This window comes from Gymnoscopelus braueri (genome assembly GCF_963280865.1).
Source record: "Gymnoscopelus braueri genome assembly, chromosome: 4".
Classification (NCBI taxonomy): domain Eukaryota; kingdom Metazoa; phylum Chordata; class Actinopteri; order Myctophiformes; family Myctophidae; genus Gymnoscopelus; species Gymnoscopelus braueri.
In genome coordinates, this window is record NC_137605.1 from 33,155,448 (window position 1) to 33,176,238 (window position 20,791).

The window sequence follows — 20,791 nt, forward strand, 5'->3', positions numbered from 1 at the left end:
GATGAAATGTACACAGTAAAGTAAAAAAAAAAAGAAAAAAAAAAAGCACACTGATACACAGTGAAAATGGGGAGGGGCATTGCAAAGATGGGCTATAAAAACTGAAACCTAACATTTAAGGAGTTAAAAAAAGCTATAAGCAAAACAAAGGATTAGCCATGTTCTCCAATAACATGCTTATCTTAGCTTTCCTGTCTTTGCTGGTAGTTGCTGTGGAGTCATCTACTGGTGGTGGTAAGTTGTTGTTTTTACCAGCTTGCTGAAAGCATGCTGGTCTAAGAAGAGACAGACCTACTAGTCATCGTAGATTTGCATTCGACAGATTACAGATTTGCATTCGACAGATTTGCGTTAGACAGATTTGCGTCATTGGCTGTCCTTTAAGCCAATGGGGATATTTTCCCATTTTCCCATACTCTGAACGGGCGGCCTCGTCCTCCCAAGCTATGGGACTAGACACGCCTCTCGCCTCTATGCCTAGTACTACACACGCCTGCTGTCGGTTCCAATCACCGTGACACAGAGTAATATATAGGACAAAATTTAAGAAAAGTACTTGAGTCAATGTACTTACTTACTTTACGCGAACAGCGTTCTCCTATTTCGCCGACAGTGTTGTTGACGGACAACGGATGCGCGCTTATACAGTACTTGAGTAAATGTACTTAGTTACTTTACAGGCAGTGTTGTAGGCAGACAGACAGAACATTTTCGCCGACTTCACATCGCCCGTTCCCGCAGGGAAAGGGGTTCCCTGGCACAAAATAGATGGGGGGGGGGGCTGTGGACAAATACATATTAATCTGGGGGTCCATGAACATGTTTGAGCACGCGAACGGCGTTTTCCTTCGCCTCCGAGGCACCCAACCCAGTAGAGACGCGAAAGGGAGTTGGGGAGAGAGCTAGCCCTGGTTCAGAGCGTTAGTGAGTTAACTCACTAACGCTCTGAACCAGGGGCCTGTTCCTCGAAAGGTGAATTAAATAAGCCTGGTCTTAAGCCAAATCCAGGCTTGACAAAGTCGGGTCCGAAAAGCCTCGTTTATTCCGTTCCTCGAACGCCAAGCCAGGCTGAAAAGGAGCGACTTTGTCGAGCTAGGCTATGTCAAGCCAGGCTGTGTCCAGCCAGGATAATGAAGCCAGGCTGAATGGGCGGCGATTCACCGGCGACGTATTTCTATAAAAGACCATGAACTCGAGCGCAGATTCCTTGAACTTGACGGGCGGTGTACTGCGACGGGGGCCGCAACGGGACGCACGGGACGGACGGGACGGACGGGGACGGGGGGGGGGGGGGGGTTGACCGCAACGGGATGAGCGGGGGACGGGGGAATTTAAAATATGCTCCTTATTGACTTACAAAGAGGCTCCTTTAAACCCGTAACTAATAATTTTATATATATTATATATACATTTCTATATATATATATATATATATATATATATATATATATATATATATATATATATATATATATGTATGTGTTAGACATTTTTTATAATATAAAAAAAGAATTGGTAATATATTATCAAACATCTAACAACAATATGAACTATAGTTTTAACAGAGTGACAATGACATATCACATGAGTCATTGTGAAACAATTATGATTCATGGTCACACACTATTTCAGTAATATAATTACATTGATTATATCTTATTGTATTGATTTCATTTTATTTGAATGCAGGGTCATTCAACTGAGTCCATATACAAACACATGTGTTGAATTAACTGTGGAAAAACTTGAAGAACAAAGACACTGGATTAAGTAAACTTGGCTGTTAGCCTGCTCCTGACCAGGCTAACTTCACAGCTAAATTGCCATGGTAACTAAGCTAGGCTTGCTTCAATTCTCTTTTGTGGAATCGGATAAGGCTAAACTTAGCCAGGGTGAACTGGCTAAACTAATCTTCAAGATAATTCAGCTTTTGTGGAACCGATTCAGCTCTAATCCTGGCTAAATTAAGCCAGGATAGGTGGTAAAGCCAGGCTTTAGCTCTAATTCACCTTTTGAGGAACAGGCCCCAGGGCTAGGGAGAGAGCCTGGCTGTGTTGTTGACGGACAACAGATGCACGCTTTTATGCGAAACAACAAAAATACAACCTGGCGCAACAGTTGCGTGCATTAGCGCAAGATGAGGACAAAGGAAACATATGAAAAGGCTACTACAGGCTACAGTCAAGTTGGACTGAATGACTGAAACGGCTATGCCGTCGGTTTCAATCACCGTGACACAGAGTACTCACACACGCGCATACTGAAATACTCTGAAATCAAACGATCTACAAGCTCACAATCATTGTACTGGAGTAAATGTACTTAGTTACTTTACACCTCTTAACAGACGAGCATACGTGTTGAGGCTCCGACAATCTGTACAAGCGACAACTCTACGGCCGTTTCACTATCTCTCGCCCCTAAACACGGTCGCCCCTGATCACAATGGTCTGGGGTGAGCGATCAGCGCCGTTCTGCCTCGCCCCTAAACACGGTCGCCCCGGATCGCAAAGAACGGTCTGGAGTGAGTGATCTGCTCTGCCCTTCAGTGCATTTGCATGCACATAATGATATTGTTGTTGTGGTTAAGTTGAAATAATAGTTGCACAAGTTGTAATAATAGTGCTGTATCATTAATTTGTTGCAGTAATCAATTCATTATAATATACGTATAATGAATGACAGAATATAAATATATATATATATATATATATATATATATATATATATATATATATATTCCAAATATTATTTAACTTTTTCTTTTCAAGTTCTTTTTGAAAATAGCCGATCTACAAGCTCACAAAGCGTCGCGAATGCAACACTTTGCGAGCATGTAGATCTGCTATTTTCAAATAGCCAATGTACTAGTCTGTGCTACTGCTCATGTAGCCTAGTCGCTTCTTTTGGGCTTGTTTTCATAGAGACACACGGCCGGAAGCGGAAGGCCTACAAATCCACGCCCACTTTTGACACTCGGGGTCCGTTAGAACGATGAACTGCAGCTCTCAATGCAATCTCTATGAGAGGCATTGTAAAATACCGTCATTTCACTGGTTAACTACTGAGGCTGTAGCGTTTTTTTTTGTGTTCTAATAATCTGTCCCATTTGTTTAATTTGTCCTTTTTAATGTCCCATATCTTTCATCTCGATATACTACCCACAATATACTATAATATACTCCATCAGTATGTCAAAACCGCTAGCATCGGAGATCCAGACTTTAAGTGGTCGCATCACGGACGCATCCCTTGAGGTTTTCAATACCCAGAAAACTGGCGAAAGTGGCCGTTTTCAATAGGTTTTGGTCATTATCTCTGGAACAGAAGGTCCAATCTGCTCAGTTCAAAGCTTGTTGGATACGTGACTTTGAGGACATTAAGCACGCAATGACACATTTTCGGGTTATTTTTTTTTAAGGGGAGGCGAGATCTTAGTTGGGCAGGTGACCGCCTCTCCTGCCTCTACAGTGGGTACGCTGTCGGTCGGCGCTCGGCGCTTGTAAAGACAGTGATGTCACTGAAATGCCTGTCTGCTGTCTACCCTCTGCTGTGTTAGCATTATGGGTAACTCGTTAAAGTGGCAAATTAAATGTGAAACACATCAACTATTAAGAAAACAAGAAGATATGTTGACAAAGACACTCCATACATTTGGAAACATATTTTTATTTAAATCAATATCGTCTTCAGTTAATGCAGGATAATTTTAAAAGTAGGCTAACTTTCATATCCTCTCATAGGGAATGCATTGGTAGCTGCAGTTCATCGTTCTAACGGACCTCGAGTAGCGGCGCTGTCTCAAAAGTGGGCGTGAAATTTGTAGTCCCCGTGTGTCTCTATAGAACTGACTGCTTATTTCACTCATGCAAGAGAGCCTAGTCAGCCTACGTGAAACATAACATCACACTTTTGCGGATTCCCCTGTATTGCACGTTTAGATGGAGAAGCGAGGCTGCGCGTTTTCAAAGATTTTCACCCTGAAAGGTGGTTTCACTTAGGATTAGGGTTGCACTTAACTTTCATAGCCTAAGCATAAGTAGGCTAGGCTAACTATTTTTGTTGTTGATACAAATGATCTAAGTGAAACACTGTACTTTTACTTCTACTCAACTACATCTCAGAGGCAAATATTGTACTTTTACTCCACTACAATTATTTGATTTACTTGTTACTTTGCAGATATACATTACATTATAAAACATACATTTACCACTTTAGCCCTATTTTATACCTACAAGTATGATACCTGTAGATCTGCTATTTTCAAACATTTTAGTACTTTCACTTTTGGAACTTTACGTACTTTTGTACTTTTACTCAAGTACATTGAGACACACACACACACACACACACACACACACACACACACACACACACACACACACACACACACACACACACACACACACACACACACCCACCCACCCCCACACACACACACACACACACACCCCACCCACCCACCAACCCCCCCCCCACACACACACACACACACACACACACCCACCCACCCACCCACCCCCACACAAACACACACACACACACACACACACACACACACACACACACACACACACACACACACACACACACACACACACACACACACACACACACACACACACACACACACACACACACCCACCCACACACACACACACACACATACACACACACACACACACCCCCACACACACACACACACACACACACACACACACACACACACACACACACACACACACACACACACACACACACACACACACACACACACACACACACACACACACACACACACACACACACACACACACACACACACACACATCATGATCATGACACATCAAAGTGTATTGCACAGTGTTTCTGCACTATTTGTTGTAACTTGTATTTATCTTATCTGAATGTATGTTCTTTGTTGCTTTTGACCTAACTTTTCAGGAGGTGCTCGTTCCTACTTTTATGACCTATCCAATGCGTCAGACCTCAGGAGGCTGTATAACTCTGCTGCGTACAAGGCAGAAAGAATGAAGAGACCCCTGGATGGGGCGTCCTTTCGGGTTGGACCTTTAAGCCACTCTGGAGTTAGGTCAGTCCCTGTCAAACTGTAGACTGGGGCTCAATTTGATTTTTTCTTTGTTTGTTTAACGACAGCCTGGACATCGAGAAAGGCTGCCAACATAAAATCTGAAATGTTGTTCCCCAAAAAGAATAAAGTATTCAAGTAACTAGTAGGCTATGTTTAGTTTAAAATGGTGTCCCTTTTAGATGTAACTAAACCATCTGGACTCAACAAAATGAGCGTCACGTCATTGACCCATATTACTATTACTATTATTAATTTCACCATGAGATAAAAAGAAAATAACATAGACATTCACATTGTTGTGTATACTGTACTATGTACTGTATGTGTACTTCATAGAGTGACATTGGCTGATGGCTCCAGGTGGCTTGTCCACAAGGGGGATGGATTTGGATTGAGCTCTCAGACAGTGGTGGTGGATGCTCGCCATATGAGCTCTGACTGGACGGTAAGGGACAAGAAATTAGATGCATTTTTTCACAACAATAGAATAGTTCAAACCAAAGAAGGATTCATGTTGAATTTACATTGAACAGTTGTAGTCATGCAGAATGTAGTTTTCAAAATAGTACACCATAAACAAATGACACCAAACTCTCATAAAATAGTTGTTTTAAAGTTTTAAAGCATATGGTTGACACAATGATATTGCCTTTCTAGATACTGTAGTATTTTAGTGATATTGAATAATGATTAAATAAATACATGTATTATTTGTATGATTTTATTTGGAAGTTATTTTTCAAATCAATTGTCACTGAGACTGAAAATCCTTTTCTTCTTGTAGATTGTTGAAACCAAAGATTTCATGGGGAGCAAGACTGTTTCAGATTTGGTCAATGCTGGTGGCACTGACTACAGTTTAATCTTTGATAATTGTCATCTGGGAGCTGGCCGAATGATGCGTCAATAAACATTACCATAATCTTTTTTGTCTTAAAAAATGCAAAGTAAGTTTGTATGATGATATTAAATTGGCAAAATAAAATGTAACCCTGATGTTGGTGTGGGACCTCAGTCACTGACAGTTACAGTGTAACCACTGATGTTATGCCCTATATCATCGTCCGACAGTGTCATGTGATGAATGTAGCATGACACTACAAGCTCTAAATGCGTTCAGAGCTTATAGACTATTTTTTTTAAACATTTGAAATTATTTTAGACTATAATGACAAACCGAAAATAGCCAGAGACGTTGCTTACGTACTTCCCTGCCATTTTCTGATCTGCTGTAGTTATAAACCTGACCAGGAAAACAACCAAACCAGCCTAAATAGTTGGTTCTGGGCTTATTTTGTTTCAAGAGTACATTTATTTTCTTGTGTGACCCTCAACACAGGATTAAAGACTCCCAAGCCTAAATTATTAGTACCATCACCAGTAATAATGATAATAATAATGATGGTAAGCAGCAACAACACTATCTTTACATTTCTTTATTAAATATAAATCATTGGAGTAGTGGGAACTGCCACTGGCTTACTGGCACTATGGAAATGGGAGATGTTACCTGCAGATTTGGATATGTTTTTTAGATTTGAAAATAATACAATTAAAAGTGTATTTGACAATGGTAAAATCACCAAAATATTTATACCTATAATTCTGTCATGCCTGCAAAAATATGAGTATTTAGTCAGTATTATAATGACACTACATTGCATTGAAAATAGCAGTGAAAATATACAATACCACAATTTACTTTCATTATTTGTCTCATGTTATTCCTGCCTGGATATATGTTAATGTTTAGGCTTATCATCTGTTTCCATGATTAAAATGAAAATAAGTCAAATTAAACACAGATGTAAAGTGTCTTAAAAGCCCACCTCATTTCCAATGACACCAACACTATTTCAAACAGCTAGCCAAGAAAATCATCAGCCTAAGTTCCTACAACAAGTGAAGGGGCGGGGGGGGGGGGGGGGGGGGGGGGAGTCGTGGTCACGATTTTGACATAAAACCTCACTGAGCTGAAAGTGAAGTGAACATGGACTCACTGTTCAGGGATGATGGAGTCTGCAGTACTAAGTTCAGAGGGTGTCTCCATGGACTCCCCTGACTCTGGCCCCAAGTCTTCAGCTTTCTCTGCAACAGAGGATCACCAGCCATGTTCTCCAATAAAATGCTTATTTTAAAGACATCATGAAATGGCTTTATTGCTTTCTGCTTAGCTCACAGGGGTGTGTTTAATCAATCACAGTGTGAGCCGACGGTCCCATCCCCTCCGAGCTATATGGGATCTCTGGACTCACACACACAGCTCTGATCAGAGTGTAGGCTACAGCGTCATCACTCAGTACGTTTGTGTTTACAGGAAGTAATTACAATTCTACTTTTAAGGACTTTTTATATAAAAATACACAAAAATGAAAACAATCTGTTCATCTTCATCTACTGGTGGTGGTAAGTTGTTGCTTTTTAATCTATTTTATGATGAAAACAAACAAACACACGACACACACGACACACGACACACACACACACACACACACACACACACACACACACACACACACACACACACACACACACACACACACACACACACACACACAGCTTATCTACTGCAGTCAGATCATAACAGATCAAAGTCTATTGCACAGTGTATAGGGCTATTTGTTGTAACTTGTTTTTATTTGACCTAACTTTTCAGGAGGTGCTCGTTCCTACAATTATGACCTATCCAATGCGTCAGACCTGAGGAGGCTGTATAACTCTGCTGTGTACAAGGCAGAAAGAATGAAGAGACCATTGGGCGGGGCGTCCTTTCGGGTTGGACCTTTAAGCCACTCTGGAGTCAGGTCAGTCCCTGTCAAACTGTAGACTGTCACATGGCCCCTTGTCAGTCACACTGTCAGTCACACTTGCTTGAATGGAATGTCAGTCACACTGTCAGTCACACTTGCTTGGCTCTCCTCAGTGGCTTAAGCAATTGCTCTGAACTTGCACATGGCCATTGATTAGCATATGCTGTATGTGTACTTCATAGAGTGACGCTGGCTGATGGCTCCAGGTGGCTTGTCCACAAGGGGTGGGGATTTGGATTGAGCTCTCAGACAGTGGTGGTGGATGCTCGCCATATGAGCTCTGACTGGACGGTAAGAGACAAGAAATTAGATGTATTTTTTATTACAACAATACAATACTGAGTTCAAACCAAAGAACGATTCATGTTGAAATTTCATTGAACAGTTGAGGTCATGCAGAATTTAGTTTTCAAACTAGTACACCATAAAAACGTGACACCAAACTTAAAGGTTTCAAAGTTTTAAAGCATATATCTTTGACAAAATTGCCTTTCTAGATACTGCAGGATTTTAGTTATATTGAATAATGATAAAATAAATACATGTATTATTTGTATGATTTTATTTGTAAATTCATTGTCACTCAAACTGAAAATGTCCTTTTCTTCTTGTAGATTGTTGAAACCAAAGATTTCATGGGGAGCAAGACCGTTTCAGATTTTGTCAATGCTGGTGGCACTGACTACAGTTTAATCATTGATAATTGTCATCTGGGAGCTGGCCGAATGATGCGTCAATAAATATTAACAAACACTAAATCACGCAAGTCATCTCACTAAAATACCAGGTGCCGGGCAGAGGTCAGAATCCCAAAACAATAAAGTCTGCACACTGGATCATTCTCCAAAGTCATTTAAACATTACCATACTTTTTATTGCAGCCTGACAGCATGTCGCGGGTTTGAGACCTTTGTTGCGTGTCACCCCCCCCCCCACCATCTCTCTCCCCATTTCCGGTCAGTCTTCTGTATACCTATCAATAAAAATATCTTAAAAAAAGAAGAAAATGCAATCTAAGTTTGTAAGATGATAAAATTGTTATCGGTGCGGGATCTCAGTCACTAGTTTATGGTTTACTGGCAGTTAACCACTTATGCCCTATTTCATCGTACAACAGTGTCATGTGGTGAAAATGGTTCACATAGGAGATTGTGTGCACATCTTGTACCTGTATTTAGGTGCTTGACATCAAGGCAAGAATCAAGGAGAAGGTAAAACATACGCACACAAGGTCAAAAACGTTGCGTCATTAATAAAATAGGTTTTGGGAGCTTTAAACCAGTGTTTTACCTTCTCCATGTGGTAAAAATAGCCACTCCACAATCTCTATATGCATTCAGAGCTTGTACATAGGCTATTTTTAAAAACATTTTATATTAGTTTTGCCTGTAATGAAAAGAATGAATAATAATGAGAAGAAAAAATAGCCAGGGATGTTGCTTACTTGCCTGCCATTTTCTGATCGGCTGTAGTTGTAAAACTGACCAGGAAAACAAACTAACAAACCAGGGGCCTATTTCACAAAAGCAGAATTAGGGGTTAAGCCTGGATTTTACACCTATCCTGGCTTAATTTAGCCAGGATTAGCGATGAATCGGTTTCATGAAAACTGAATTATCTTGCCCGATTAGCTTAGCCAGAGCACCCTGGATAAGTTTATCCATGACTCGATTTCACGAAAGAAAATGTACGCAATCCTACCTTAGTTACCATGGATTTTTTTTAGGAGACCGGAAGCAGGTTGGCGTCCGCCCACTTCACGCAGATAACTACGCGAGACGCGAGACTATGCAGATACGGGCAGTAAACCGGAGATGGTGTGTCTTGCCAAATTATGTTGCGCGAGTCTTGTTTTTTTTTGTCGATCTGCTGTTTCTGCTATTTTTAAAATGATTATGCTGAAAAGTAACAGTTTCGGCCATAGGCCTAATGAGGTTTCCGCCCGACAGACAATATATTAATATTTATATTGTACATGCAAAATTGCTGCTATACGAAAACGTATTGTTGCTGCACTGTTTCTTATTTTTATTTTCATTTGTAATAAAATGTCACTGACATCACAAGGTATTCTTCATTTTACATATGGTCCAGTATATTATTAATTCATATCAGTCACTGTATTCCAGTGGGGCAAGGCAGCCTACCGTAAGTCTTAAACAAAATATATAAAACATAACCCTAACCCTCAACAGTGGGGTAAAATCAATATGGTAACGTCTTATGCAAATGAGCCATGCGGTCGAATGTAAACAAATCGCTAGTGCAGTTCGGATCTGTCATGACCGTCATGGATGAACTTCAACCTGGTGTTTGCACTTTCTCCATTTTTGACCCGTTCACTCATCTACATAAACGTTCGGATTTCAAATATAACGTTTTTTACCCTGGCGAGGGTGGGAGTTGTGGCTGCTCTATCCATAGCTCAGTCAGAAGAGCTCTTGACCTCAGACCACAAGATCATGGGATCGAATCCCAGCACAAGAACCTTGGCATCTGAGCAATCTGACTCCCACGGGTCAACTATCTTTTATCATAAAGGTTGCTGGACAATATATAGAGGATGAAATGCATAATTTATTAAATAATATAAAGGTAATATCAAATACATTGCAAAAAATCACACCCTGTGTGAAGTGGGCGGTGTCTTGCTAGCTAATCACAATACTGAATGGAGTCAACCAATCATGTACAAAAGATAAATACATTTATTGAAACACTCTTTATGATGGACGAAACCATAACTTGAAAAAAACAAATTTATGTTTTTTTTCAAGTTATGGTTTCTTATATAGGGCTATGCACATGTGTCATGTGACACTGGCCAATCACAGTCCTGAATAGATTGTGATTGGCCAATCACAGCGCAGGATAATTGTACAAATTTCCAAACCTCACTTTCAGGGGCGGTTTCACTGCCCAAGATATTTGTACATTTTTCCAAATCTCACTTATAGGGGCGGTTTCACCGCCCAAAAATCACACCCAGTGTGAAGTGGGCGGTGTGGTCACAGTGGTCATCACAGTGATGGAAGTTCACTTAAAGAAAAGTAATATTGTGGACCAACCATTGTACACCCCTAACTTTTTTTTTAAAGTGCATAGTCCTATTTATAGGGCTATGCACATGTGTCATGTTTCACTAGCCAATCACAGTCCTGAATAGACTGGCCAATCACGGTGCAGGGTTAGGGGGGTACACTGGTGGCCAATCACAGCGCAGGGTTGGGGGGGTGCAAATGTCCAAACCTCACATATAGGGGCGGTTTCACCGCCCAAAAATGAGAGACATGACGCTTTATTAGCAGGACAGTCTTTTATTATATTATTCCTCATTTTGCTGGTTTCCCCTGAAACCCCTTTACTGTTACAGAGTAGAACTGCTTTAGAATCTTTGCTGATGATTTGGCCATAGCTGAATGGTTAGAGAGCCTGCCTGGCAGGCCATGCGTCCCAGGTTCGATCCCAGGCTTTGCCGCGCGCCCAGGATAGGTGTCCCTTATTTCAATCTCTTGGAGTTGGCAACCGTAACCTTGCCATACCTTAGCTTTTGCTGTAACTGACGCCACTGGACAAAATAAACAGGTACAGGGAAAATAATATGATGTCAAAATGTACATTTTCTTCTAACAATAACAATGTGTAGTGTGTTACAAAATCGAAAAATCCAAAATAGGACCGACATTTTTAGCTTGCGGCCCTTGGACTTTGGGTATTTTGCTGAGTGGCCCCTGAGCCATCTTAAGTTGAGTAGCCCTCTAGCTCGACAAAGTCGCTCCTTTTCAGCCTGGCTTGGCGTTCATGGAACGGAATAAACCAGGCTGTACGGACCAGACTTTGTCAAACCTGGATTTGACTTAAATCCAGGCTTATTTAATTCTCCTTTTGCGTAATAGGCCCCAGCCTAAATAGTTGGTTCTGGGCCTATTTAGTTTCAAGAGTGCATTTGTTTTCTTGATTGACCCGGCTGCAACACAGGATTACATAATCCCAGGCCTAAATTATTAGTACCACCACCAGTAATAATGATAATGATAATGATGGTAATAGCAACAACAACACTATCTTTACATTAATAAAATAAAATAAAATAAAAATCACTGGAGCAGTGAGAACTGCCACTGGCTTACTGGCATAAGAGTGCCAGTGGATGGAAATTGAGATATCACATGTAGATTTGGATACGTTTTTAAGATTTGAAAAAAATATTTAAAAGTGTGTTTGACAATGGTAAAATATTCATATACCTTAATTCTGTCATGCCTGCAAAAATATGAGTATTTTAGTTTGTTTCCATGATTAAAATGAAAATAAGTCAAATTACACACAGATGCAAAGTGTCTTAAAAGCCCACCTCATTTCACAGACAGACAGACAGACAGACAGACAGACAGACAGACAGACAGACAGACAGACAGACAGACAGACAGACAGACAGACAGACAGACAGACAGACAGACAGACAGACAGACAGACAGACAGACAGACAGACAGACAGACAGACAGACAGACAGACAGACAGACAGACAGACAAAGAAACTTGCCTGCCTTGTTACAATAATTTTGCATTGCTTCACAGCTCAACTAATATAGTAGCCACAGTTCTGCAGTTCTCATTCTCCTGTTATACTGTACATCTAGCAGCTATTAAGTCCAGGTTGTTGGTGGCTTTCATCCTCATTGGAATCAACCATGTTACTGTTGATTAAATTATGTAGTGTTCAGATGGCAGTGGTTCCAGTCAATAAGCGAGGACACCTCAGTCCCCAGAACAGAATTCCCAGCAGCAAGAGGAACGACAGGAGGAAGATTAGTACTGGCAGCAGATATGACTGCCAGGGCACCATGGTGCTCTGTTGTTCTGATAATACCACCATACTGCGGGAGGAAACATATTTAGAAACAATTGGGAGAAGTCTGTTGAAAGGCAAACCAATCTTGGTACTTTTTTCACTTAGACCCTGTAAAAAACTGTTTTATTTCATGCACTGCACCAAACCAATAGTAAGCTAGACATACAGTACTGTATCACCTTACATATAGACTCTAACCAAACTTTAATTTCACATCTATCCATCACTTTAATCATGGTATATATTTTCATTTTTAAGCCAATCCACAGGGGAAGAGAATGAAGGGGGGGGGGGACATTATACCCTGACTAAACCTCTAAACAACTAAATTATTATTTAACATTATTTGAGAAATAATATTTACGCATCATGAACACCAAGCATTCATTTAAATCAAAAGAAATCCCCATATCAAGATTTTGACATAAAACCTCATCGAGCTGAAATGAAGTGAACATGGAGAGGACTCACTTTTCAGGGATGATGGAGTCTGCTGTACTAAGTTCAGAGGGTGTCTCCATGGACTCCCCTGACTCTGGCCCCAAGTCTTCAGCTTTCTCTGCATTGTTGTCCCCTTCCAAAATGGCTGACCGACGTCTGTGACGCAGTTGAGGACTGGGACACACAAACACATACAAAGACACTGGCATAAAGCACACTGTGCCACTCAGAGATGCTTACTGTATATATACCTGCCTGCGTGTGAGCTGGTATAAGTCTAATAACGCGCCTTGTGTCCAGTAGTGGGTTCCAATCCATGACTGATATGATAAACATGAACCCTGACTAACAATGATGGGCAATGGGGTGGAAAGAGACCTTTATTTTAAAGGTGGGAGGGAGACAAAGTGGAAGATCAGAGCTGCCACTGAAATACCTCAGTTACAATGAGTTTTACACTGTTGTATACAAGCAATTGGAAAACAAACAAAAAACGTAACAGTGATTAGTTTTTTGTGTTTACCAAAGTTTTTTGTATCAAACGGGAAATCTCACTCATTTTATAACTACTATAGACATGTATTTTGAGGTGAAAAGAAAATAAACCTTCATTTTGATAAGGCGGTAGTGTATATATATACAATATATGCAGACAAATTGCCACTTGTACATATATAGAAAGCTACACTGTGCAGAGAGAGATTCATTCAGCATCAGCAATGTCAAATTACTCTGTCCAAACTAAATCAACCTAAATAATGAGCTGCAGTTTGCTTGTTGCGAGAGTGTTTGTAACCTGGGAAAGCAGATGGGTTCACCCTCATCATTGTGACTCTGGCAGCTCTGGGTGGAGCTCTGTCTGAAGAGAAGGTTGAGGTCTGGACCGCTCGGGTTCTGACCCTGACACCTTTCACTGGAGCTCTGCGTTAGGAGAGGGCTGGTGCCTGCTAGGACGGGACAGGGGCTGACAGCAGGAGACACACAAGATCAGATAAAATGCAATTGACCTCTGAGTGGAAATTGAGTCATCAGAGAAGGTAGAAGTTGTACGGGAGGTCGGAGTTCAAACTCCATTTGAGGGAAGAAAAAATACAGCAACAGAAAATGAGTACACAAGTACATAAGTAAAACTATATGTACAACTATAGCAAGTAGATGTGTTGTTTCATATCGTTGACTATAATCGTGTAAGTATTGTGCATTAAATAGAGTTTCCTATATGATATCGTTTACAGAATGATTTAGTATTGCAATATTAAAAATAATCTTTCAATGTCCACTTGTATAGGCGAGTTAAACTGCAATTGTAGTCTGATAAATATCATAGGTTGTATTTAATTTGCTTAATTCAATTTAGGATGTAATGAGTTTGATCAGGCTTACAGTTTAAGTATCAGAATAGTGGTGATTGATAGGAAACAGTGGGTATCACATGGAATATAAGACTGAATATGAACCAAGGACACAAGGATTATGTGGAATATGCAATCTCTGGTTCAGCCATCTATTTATTTGGTGGTTTTACCTGCTGTCTTGTGAAAAACCGCCATCCTCTGGTGCCTGGCTGGCAGACTCAGAACTGTTTTGACACCCATCTTGAAACCGGGCATCCAAGTCACTCATCTGTGTGAATTGTTAATGTGTGTTTGGAAACAGTATAGAAAATAATTTACTAAATAATTATTAAACAGTACAAATATTGTTTGTTTTCATATTGGAATTACTATATTTTCTTAGACCATTGTGCATCAAAATCCTTTATTTTACAAGGTTAAAAAAAAGTGACAATTTTCTTTGTGTAAGAGCAGCTGACCTGTGTCTGTGTTGGGATCAGTGTGACACTGACTCTTCTTCTTAGATGCTGAGATAAGAAAGGACAATTAGAATATTTACAGTTACAATGGATATGAGATAGACCCAGGAGGGGAATTAGCCTGTGTAAAATAGAGTCAATTTACACAAAGAATTACAAAAACATTTACACAACAACTTCATTTGGACCTATTAAGAGCATTTACAGTACACTTTACAGTGGTGTGCCAACAGTGATAGTTTGGACATTGAGTCTATTTCACACACACACACACACACACACACACACACACACACACACACACACACACACACACACACACACACACACACACACACACACACACACACACACACACACACACACACACACACACACACACACACACACACACACACACACAAACACACACACGTACATAAATGTATGACAGTTCGAGCTCAATCATTTACCTGTTGAGATGCTTGTCTGAAAAACTGGTGTCTCATGTCAATGTCCTCTACAAAGACACATAAAAGTAATGTAAAAAGAAATGTATGATGTAAAGTTTACTATCTTTTAGCTAATACAGTGGCGTAACAGGCCAACACTGGGGTTTAGTTTTTTTTCCATAAAAATGTATAAAACTGACTTCTTTTCATGTACTCCCCTATTTTAAGTGAAATGAATTGACCACCAGCTGTTAGTATATTTAAAGGAGGAGTTCACCCAAAACATGACTTATTTTATATCAATTGCACACCCCATGAAGCCTTAAATTCATGGATTTGTTGCATTCCTAAGCTAATAATTTGATTCCCATCTCCTACCAGCTAATGTATCCGGTAGGAGACACAAAGTAGATTATTTGTGTCTCCTACCGGAAATACACACGGTCATCAAATTATTGGCTTAGGAATGCAACAAAAACAAAAATTAATCCATGAATTCAAGCCTTCGTGGGGTGTACAATTGATATAAAATAAGTAATTTTTTGGGTGAACTCCTCCTTCAAGCTAAAATAATGGCAATTATTTTTTAAACAAAGTTCAATAAAAATGTATGACAAGTTTCACCATTATTTTCACAAAATAACAAGAGCAGTACATGCAAAATAACTCAGCAGTACTTCAACCATGTTCCATTTTCTCTCACACTGCACCCCACTGACAGTTGGGGTTGACTACTTGCCTGAGTGGGAGTCACTGTGTAGCCTGCCTCTGTGTTGGTGAAGTAGCTTCCTAGCCTCCAGTAGCTCAGTGCTGTCTGTGGCAAGACGGTGCTTCAGATGGTTCACATAGAGCTGCATCAGCTCTGCTGAGCAGATGACACGAGCCTCCTGAGAGGAGAGGATCATCACAAACACGAATGGTCAATCAGTTGTTTGGTAGTCCACAGGCTGCCAGGGGGGGCAATTGAAAAGGACTGTGTGTGTGTGTGTGTGTGTGTGTGTGTGTGTGTGTGTGTGTGTGTGTGTGTGTGTGTGTGTGTGTGTGTGTGTGTGTTCGTGCGTGCGTGCGTGCGAGCACATATTCTGTATATATTATAGATATACTTGCATAAATATATTTGTATAGGTATATATATACAATTACATTACAAATTAATTTAATACTTGAATTAATAATACCACTCAACCTGGTATGTCATTATTATATAACATTTTTCAAACATTTTCAACAATTCAAAAATAGCTTTAAGATCACAATGGATTGCGATGCTTATATGTATTAGTGTCATATATTAGTGTCATCAAGTTAAATATGACATGTCAAAGGAGAGCCTGCGTCTCGGCCACTATTTATAGTGAGGGTTTTTACAGTTGAAAAGTATGAATCAGGCTTAACCTGGTGTGCTACTCCCAGTGCCTGGGCCGTTGTGGTGACGTCTTCCATACTGGCCAACACTGTCCCCAGACAGCCCTCCATCTGATGCAGCAAGGCTGACTGCTCACTGTCAGCAGCATACCTCCCTCTCAGAATCTGAGGACAGAAGACAGGGAGGAGTGTCTGTGTGTGTAGTGCCTGGCCAAGCCCGAACCTGGGTCTCTGCGTGCCGTGGATGAGTCTTTTATCACTATGCCACCAAAAAGCCCTACATTGGGGTACTATGCTCTCCTGTCTATGTAACTATGTAACTAGGTAACTGTCCCACCCACATTCATTAATGAAGTGCATTCATTGTATTGTATGGTACAGTCACTCTAGCGCACACACCTGCAGTGTGTCTCGGGTGTTATCCACCTCTCGTTGAATGTTGTCCTGAGCCACTGTGAGCTCATGTTCTCCAACCTGTTGTCTCTGACTCAGTGTGTACCGGTCACAACGAAAGGCTAATGCCATCTGGGTGAATGCGATCTGTCAGAGGCAGAGCAGAGAGAGTAGGTTTAGAACACCTGCTACAACAGTAAAATATTGTATTCCAGTTCAGAGATTAGAATAAGATAAATATATATATATATTTTTTTTTACTTGTGTTCATACTTCTATTCTGCTGCTAAATATCTATTATTATTATTATTTATTATTTCTCTGTTTAGATTCTAACTGCTGTAATCACTAATCACCCAATTTTCGGTCATGAATGAAGCTTACATTATCGTAAGCTTATCTCTATTTCATGCATTGAGAATATTAACATAATGAAATAACTAAAAATAAATGAAGATCATTAGATTCATTAGAAGGACAACATCAGTCACCCATGAACCAGGGTGGTTCAAAACACCATTGTGTTTTCAATGAGTCTAACATGGAGTTTAAAGTTGAATGTTATTACTGTATGTAGTAGGGGTGCATGTCCAATCAAATTAATATAAAACATCTAAATGTTGAATCAAGCAACTTAAAAACACACAAAAGCATAGGAGTGAAAATCACCCCAGAAGTGGTAAGGACACAAAACAAAACAAGCCTGTTTGATAATCTTAGAAATAGTTCAGGGAGTTTAGCTCACCTCCACTTCTTCCTCTGTCATCTCTGCACCACTGGCAGGAGGGAAGGACATAAAGAAATAAATACTGATAACGATTCGATTAAAGACAGACAGATAAGGCTAATTTACACTCTTTACACTGATTTTCAACTGGAAAATGTGTTGTGATGTGTCATATTTTTCAGTTGAAAATCTGTTTTATTAGCTGAGTGACATGGTTATTTGATTAAATATAATATAGCTCACAGACAGACAGACAGACAGACAGACAGACAGACAGACAGACAGACAGACAGACAGACAGACAGACAGACAGACAGACAGACAGACAGACAGACATTACTTACCTAGTGAGACCTATTCTCTCCAATATTGGTAGAGCCTCCCAGAACACTGGCTGCTCTGCACAGGGGTCTTAACAGAGAGAAGTAGGAGAAGAATAAAACAACTTTTTACTCTGTGAAAACAGTTTCTATAATTATTAATTCATTACACCAAATTGCTTGGTTGTACACAAGGCAGTTTTGGGGAGATTTGGAAAATGATGAGGAGATTTCTCACATGAGTACTAAACTGACGTACGTGTGAGAAGAGTACTATCTTAATCAAGTACCATTTGCAAGTAAGTGAAAAACCTGAAGACAGAAGTGTAAATCATTAAGTTTTCATATTCTGGCAACTGCAAGTTTGTCACATTATCAATAAAATTAAATTAAATTTGGCCTGTGCAAGCAAAAGGAAAAGCCAGCGAATCACAGACTCAATGAGAACAGGCTTAGGGGAAATGCTGGACATTTTTAGCAGGTCACTGGTCACTGGTCACTATCTGGTAACCAATTATGGTTACTTTGGTCTGTTCCTCACTACCTGTTCCTCACGACAACCATATTAGTTGAACTATGAACCCGGCACTAACTAGCATCACGTGACCATAAGACTTAAAGATCTAAAGTCTGTTGTCTTATCCAGTCTTTCATCTAAAAAAATGGGGCTATTTCTTTTTATATTTTCTGCTTTATACGACAGTGACAGTAGAGAGACAGGAAAGCCGGGTGAAAGAGAGGGGATGACATGCAGTAATGGGCTCCAGATCCAAAACTGGGCCAGATGTGGGGAGGACTTAACCTTTACAATTTACAATTTACGCATTTAGCAGACGTCTTAATCTCTTAATCCATCTCTAATATATATATATATAATCAAAAATAATAATATGTAAACTATACAAACTATAGGACGCCAGGTCAACAAATGAACCTCGCATCTGTCTATCTAAATTACGTTTTAACCTTTGCATAAGACTGCATGGTCGTCAAGGCAAGGGCAAATGTTTCGGGCTAAAGTGGAGTCTGAAGAGGTGAGTCTTCAGATTACGGTACTGTACTGGTACGCACTCTTATCAGGTGAGCCACCGCCTCTCCAAAGTGAGGCTGTTTCAAATAGGAATGATTTTACACGACCATGAACTATCTGAGACTTTATCAATTTGCTTTTGAAAACAAAATGTATCTTTTTCTTTTCTGAATTCACTTAATGTTTATCCGGTCACTTCTTGCTGCATGTTATGTTGTGATGTTAAAGTTACCTCCAATGACATGGTCTGCATTCAGGGACATGTAAATGAATAAAAGAGTAACAGTTACAGTTCATTCATACCAGATAGGAAAGCAGTAATTTGCTGTGTAGCCCATTCTAACCACAATACATACCATCGTCACTGTCCTCGCTGTCCCCTAGTATGCCAGCATACTCACTGGAAGTCTGTACTGGTTCAGTGGGCTAAAGAGAACAAAAAGCAATAAGGCTAAGTAATATTCTTCCTAAAATTCAGTCAGACTGTTGGGAACTAAACCATTTCATTACCTTTGTGGCCATGGTCCCCTCTCCAAACCAAGTTTACTGGAGGACAACAAGGGCCGAGGCTCTTACATCACAGCACGTTTTTAGCTTGGAAATCAGTTGTCAGCAAGCAACACCGTCATACTGCAGAATATAAATTATGCTTAATGCTGATGGTCCATGTGGAGTAATATTGAAAAACATAGATGTAGATACAACATTTTGTAACACTTTTGAAGGCACCAACTGCCCCTACAGCTGTTGTTTTGAACATAGGGGAATAGCAAATTAGACAGTATTCCCTCATAAATAGCTTAAACACCATATTAAATGTCATTTTAATGTATAATAATAATAATTATTATTATCATTATTATTACTACTATTATTGTAATGGGTTTAATTCCACTATGAGTGATACAGGTAGTTGTCAATAATCTCTATGTATCTGTATCTGACCATGAAATATCAGATCATTACTCTGTTTTTGTTGCTGAACCTAGAGGAGAGCATGCCTGAGTGGCATTTGGGGGTTTCAGCAGCCTGTGCTGTGTGGACAGTAGCCTACAGACAGACTTTATCAAATAAATGTGTCCTCTGCATTTGACCCACCCTAACCATTAGGAGCAGTGGGCAGCACTGAGCCTCTCCCGGGGACCAGCTCCACCTTTACGGTTGCTGTCTTGCTCAAGGCACTGCCAGACTAAACACAACAATTTATGTAATAAACTAATTGCTCCAATAAATATATATATTTTTAAAACTCTTGTGTCAAGGTGATTTCTACAATGCACTGGCCTCCATACTTTTTTATTTCAAAATCTCCCTACTTGTATTTAAAGCTGAAAGTCCTACTATATCTCAGAATCTCATGTTAACATGTTAGTCCGTGAATAGTATTATTGAATAATCAATACCAATGCCAGTAACACTTCAGGTTTAGCCATGCAGGCCTACAGTATTTCACAGAATACAAATGGATAGTCACATCACAGCTTGCAAGTAATAGATTAGTACAATACATGAA

General features: G+C 40.0%; 1 protein-coding gene across 1 annotated transcript; it reads left to right on the forward strand.

The window, feature by feature from the left end:
- Positions 1–144: 144 nt before the first annotated feature.
- On the forward strand, positions 145–8,645 carry LOC308083573 (uncharacterized protein; the record flags this gene model as incomplete). The annotated part of the gene is made up of 4 exons (XM_080425887.1): positions 145–234; positions 7,752–7,899; positions 8,088–8,196; positions 8,520–8,645. The coding sequence occupies exons 1-4, from the start codon at positions 159–161 to the stop codon at positions 8,643–8,645; spliced, it is 459 nt and encodes a 152-aa protein (XP_080282013.1). The 5' UTR covers positions 145–158.
- Positions 8,646–20,791: the final 12,146 nt, after the last annotated feature.